Source organism: Cololabis saira, chromosome 15 (assembly GCF_033807715.1).
Source record: "Cololabis saira isolate AMF1-May2022 chromosome 15, fColSai1.1, whole genome shotgun sequence".
Taxonomy (NCBI): Eukaryota; Metazoa; Chordata; class Actinopteri; order Beloniformes; family Belonidae; genus Cololabis; species Cololabis saira.
The window spans coordinates 35840246-35845598 of record NC_084601.1 but is presented as its reverse complement, the minus strand read 5'-3'; the positions used below and the strand labels follow the sequence as shown (position 1 = coordinate 35845598).

General features: G+C 42.9%; 2 gene segments (V, D, J or C); one reads left to right on the top strand and one right to left on the bottom strand.

The window, feature by feature from the left end:
* Window positions 1-654: 654 nt before the first annotated feature.
* LOC133460865 (Ig kappa-b4 chain C region-like) lies at window positions 655-3563 on the bottom strand. The segment is given in 3 exon segments: window positions 655-1029; window positions 1714-1795; window positions 3534-3563. Coding segments are annotated over 3 exon segments (435 nt in total).
* Window positions 3564-4587: 1024 nt separating this feature from the next.
* Window positions 4588-5069, top strand: LOC133460864 (Ig kappa chain V region 3547-like). The segment is given in 2 exon segments: window positions 4588-4639; window positions 4747-5069. Coding segments are annotated over 2 exon segments (375 nt in total).
* The last annotated feature ends 284 nt before the right edge of the window (window positions 5070-5353 follow it).

Sequence of the window (5353 nt, the reverse complement as noted above, 5' to 3'; positions counted from 1 at the left end):
AGTTTGGAACTACCCCCTGATGAGTCAGGAAGTCTATCTTATGCCATCTCCGTGGATCAAGTCCTCATCTCTGCAGGGGCTGGAAGTCAAAGCCACTTCCATGGTGCTGTCCCAGCAGGGATGCAGGACGCCGGGAATTGTGTGACAATGTGTCTCAAGCAGGGGTATGAGGCGGAAGCCACCTGCAAAGCGTCGTCCCTGCAGGGGTTTCAGGAAGCTGCAATTCAGGTCGACCACGGTGCTGTCACAATGCCTCATCACAACAAACAGTCATAACCAAATAAAGCGCCTCATCAAAATAAGACAACCTAACACAATTCCCTATGATTACTCCAAACCTAAATAAGACAAACCAGGACAATCCGAAACGTGAAAAAATAACAATAAATTAGTACGAATTAGCTCCACAACTTCCCCTGTTACACCTCGTGCCTTGGCCCCTCCACTAGTGGGAATAATATAAAAATCCATTTTTTTTATTTATTGTACCAATACACAAGTGATAACTATGGATTTCATGCAAAGTACTGGACTGAAATCACCACAATGACCATAAATAACCTTGTTAATGAGTTTATTGTTTAAAGCCACCATCAATGCAACAAGAAGGAAAACATAACTGTTGAAACATTTCAGGAGAAAAATAAACAGAGAGAGAGAGAGAAGTAGAAGAGTAAAAGCAGGTTGAGAGTCCCAGGGAGTCAGGTCAGGACTGGGAGCACTGGTCTCTCCTCAGGGTCTCTGAGACTGGAGTCTGGGAGCCCTGGGTGGCCTCACAGGTCACAGAGAGCGCCTTGGTCCACTGGTCTGCAGGGAGTCTCAGGGTGCTGCTCCAGCTGTAGTGGCCGTCCTCCTGCAGCACCCCGGGGCTCCTGCTCTCCTCCCAGCTGCTGCTGCTGCTGCTGCCGTCCACCTTCCAGGACAGACTCCAGTCTGAGGGGAAGCCCTTGTTGGCCAGACACATGAGTGTGGCCGTCCCCTGCTGCAGCTCCCCACTGGACAGGACTGTCAGGGAGGGACGGACATCACCTAGGAGACACCACTCAGGTTAGAGGACAGGAACCACCAACAACACACACTGGGACACCGTAACTGAGAGGTGAGTTTTGAACTGGAAGAAGTTTCTGTCAGATGTTTTCTGCTCCATCAGTCACTCAGAAACACATTGTTTCACTTCCTTTCAGAAACCTCTCATGCAGATCAGCACAGAGAATCATGATCGTGTTTCAACTGAAATATGACAAATTAAAATAGTACCAAAACCTCAGTCTAAAACCTCCAAACTTATCATAAAAGTTTTAATCAGAAAACTAAGAAACGATAAAATGAAGTGAAACAAATGTGAAAGAAAAAGAGATTACAGGTTTTGAACATTTTGATCCGTGAATCTTATCCTGAATCTGTGCATGAAGTCTGAAATTCAAGTTATCACTGAACAACTCTTATGTTTGACATCTGATAACGTTTAGAGAAACAGTTACATTTCATTTTGTCTCAACATTAAATAGTTTAAAAATGTAATTCCACAGGAAGATTTTACTGAATATCTTAACTCGACTTCTGACTTAGACTACATGATATTGAATAAACAATAGATACCTGAAACTAAAACTACTGTTAAAATAAATAAACCTACGTTTTCAAGAGTCTAAATAAGAAATGTTGAAGGTAAGTAACAATATTTCTTTAAATTTAAACACAGTTTGAACTTACTTCCAACATCCAGTCTGGTTCCTCCACCAAACGTGTACCACAGTGATACAAACTGATGAAACCGTCGTACAAAAACCTCTGACTGCAGAGAGACACGCTCTCTGACTCTGAAACAAACAAACTCTACAAAACATGTCATTTTTTTCTATTCAATAGCTAATATAACCCAAACTCATTTTTATTTTCTATGTTACATTTTTTTAATCAAACCTTTTTCTTTTTTCCAGAAATAAACACTTTTTTGTGAAAAACTTGCCAAAATTTTTGACTCGTAAAAAAACAATTCTTATGTGTAGCAAGGTCAAACTAAAATATCAGTTGGATTTCATTCATGTGATTTATATGAAGTTTATAGTAGATGTCACGCAGGACATTTTAGAGACAAAGTAGACAAACTGAACAATCCAGTTACATAATAAAAGTGTTTAGTTGCAATTATATTCTCAGGGATTTATGCTTGAGGAGAAGAAATCTATTTACTGTGACACAGAGATGGTGAAAAGAATCATAAATATGAAAAAATGTGACTTCTTTTGAGAACTTGTGACCTATTCAGGGAGTACGACCTTTGACCTGAACAGAACTGGAATACTGTAGACTTCAGCTGATCCCTGAGACCAGATGGATGGATGGATGGATGGATGGATGGATGGATTGATGGATGGATGGATGGATGGAAGGTTGCAACAAAAGTACACACTATATTAAAAAGAACTATATATATAATATATTATATATATATATATATATATATATATATATATATCCCTACTGATTGGCCTCCTTGCTTCCTGGATGGAAGTTGTGGGCAGGTCGTCAGCTCAATTGGCCTCACCTGTGTGTTTTTGTGAGCCAGTGTATTACTAACTCTCTAGTCCTGCAGTGTCTCTTGCTGCTCCCAGACCTGGGCTTGGTTCCGGGTTTCCACCTGCCATGGGGAACTAAGTGTTCTTTCCTCCTGCGTACAACACTTGCACTCAGCATACTTCATTCACTCACACACAGCATACATGACTGACACCCTACATTTAAACCTACAGATACTTTTTGGTTTACTTTGATTAAATTTTTACTTTCATGATTTATTAATAAAATTACATTTTTTTGAATTGATACTCCATGTGTGAACTCCCTTTTTGTCACTGACTGGCCCGGTTTGTGACAATACACAAAGGCAATTTATGAACTGTAAATTAACATGAGCTTGAGTTAAAGGTGACCTATTATGGCATTTAATGTATATTTTAAACAGGCCTTGAATGTCTTAAAAACAATCTAAAGCTTGTTTTTTCTACATAAATCATAAATCCAGCCTGTGGGCCCTGTCACTAGTTTTACCGCTTCTAACCTCTTTTTCTGCGCCTCATTTTTAGGGAAGGGGGGGTATGATAATGAGGCTCTGTGCTGATTGGCTCCCTGAATGACGTGTAGCAGGGGAGGAGCATAAACCTCGCTCCGCCAGAGCAGCCCGAGCCTGTAAATTATCACAACACTGAATTTTCACAAATGGAAACTTTATTGTTAAAAAAATAAAATATGAGTTGTATATAAATAACATTTATGCACTATTTCAGCCGGATCTACCCGGCGGATGCTGAACGATGGCCCCGGAGCCACGCCGGGCGCCCGGGAGCAGCGCTGCTGGAGCAGCGCGCATCACCGCGGCTTTAACCGGGAATCTGACCGGTTCCGACCGGCCGGGACCGCAGGAACCCGCCTGGACTGGTAGCAGGGACTCCCGGGGACCGACCAGCGGAATTTCAGCCGGATCTGCCCGGCGGATGCTGCGCGCTGGCGCTGCAACCCCACGGCCGGCGCACAGGTCGCTCCGGAGCGCATCCAATGCGCATCGCCCGTTACTGGTGATCAAACCGACAGATTTGCCTGAAAATCTCGGAGGGTGAAGCTGGTCCGACCTGGGACAGACCCCCAAGGACCCAGCTCCCAAACCATCCGGGAACCTGGATGATTTAACCCGGATCCGCTCCGCCGCGGCGCCGCGTCCGACTGGCTGAAGGAAGGACCGCTCCAGAGCTGGTTGTGGGCGTGGTTTCAGCAGCGGAGGCTGAACCTATGGAAATCTGCTCCCGTCGTGACGTCACGACGGGAGCAGATTTTAATCGGCTCAAAAAAAAACACGTGACACTGGGGGACTCTGTCCGGCGGGGGTCAGAGACCTTGGAGAAATTCATGGTATTTTGTCTCCCCTGTGCTGGCAGGGTGAGGGGAGACCACTTTATACATGTTAAAACAAGAAAAAACTTGTTTTTCATAATAGGTCCCCTTTAATGCAAAAATCTGGCTAGGAGGTTTACGGGTGGAAAAGTTTGTCCAGGAGGGAAATATGATAATGACACTCTTGGCGATTTAAAACTGTCAGATAATTGAAATCTGAACATTTCAGCACGGAAGGTTTCAAATTAATTCAGAACCATTCTTTGATCGTCTCACACCTATGCACCAAATACTATAACCTCCTGCAGCAGAGAAAAGTTTAGCCATTTTCTAAAATGGCTTCATTGTATAAATGCTGAGTCAGCAATCTTTCCTACTCCCAAGAAATTAACAGATAATAAAAGAAAACATTCTGAAGAGTTAATCTGTATCAAATTTGTTTAAACATTTGTTGTAAAACTTTATACCTTCTTGATAGTGTGAACCTATTGATCTATTGATGAACATCATCATCATCATCATGAGAGTTATGAAGTCTCTGTTGGAGTCAGTGGGAACATTTCCATAGAAGCACTTTGCATCAGCAGCACCACGCTCCAGTGATCTGGGAGAGTTTATAGTCCTGACACTTGAACTCTGGATGACTGACAGCTGTCCTTCATGACAACAGAAGACACAGAAATCCTCCTCATCAAAAACATGACTCTGATCTGCGTCCTCATCTGGACTCTCCTCTGCTGCTGCTTCACAGGTAAAGTCCAGAGAATCCAACTCCTCTCCTCTATGAACATCTGTCCCTCTGAAATGAAGCTGACAAAACCATGAAGCTGTTTTCTGTTTGTGTCTCTGTTTCCTCAGAGTCCAGAGGTCAGGTCACAGTGACTCAGCCTGGATCAGTGACTTCTGCTCTGGGAGGCTCCGTCACCATCAGCTGTAAAACCAGTCACAATGTTAATGGCAACAACAATTTAGCCTGGTACCAACAGAGAGATGGAGGAACTCCTAAACTGCTCTTTTATTATGTTGGTAGTCGAGTATCAGGAACACCAAGTCGTTTTACAGATGGTGGATCAAAGTCTGACTTCACTCTGACCATCAGTGGAGTTCAGACTGAAGATGCAGCAGTTTATTACTGTCAGAGTCTTCATTACATCAACAGTCTGTATTCGTTCACACAGTGAAAAACAGTCGTACAAAAACCTCCCTCAGTCAGACTGAACTGAAACTGAACTGACTGATACACTTCACTGAACACACACACACAAGCACGCAGCCACCCACACACACACACACACACACACACACACACACACACACACACACACACAAACGCTCACAAATAATACATTTTCATCAATATATTAATGATTACGGCTTCTTATTATCTTTAATTTACTTTACTTTACTTAATTTATGATTAGAACGGTTTCTTTCATCTTTTTTTTACCAGAATGGTGAAAGAGTG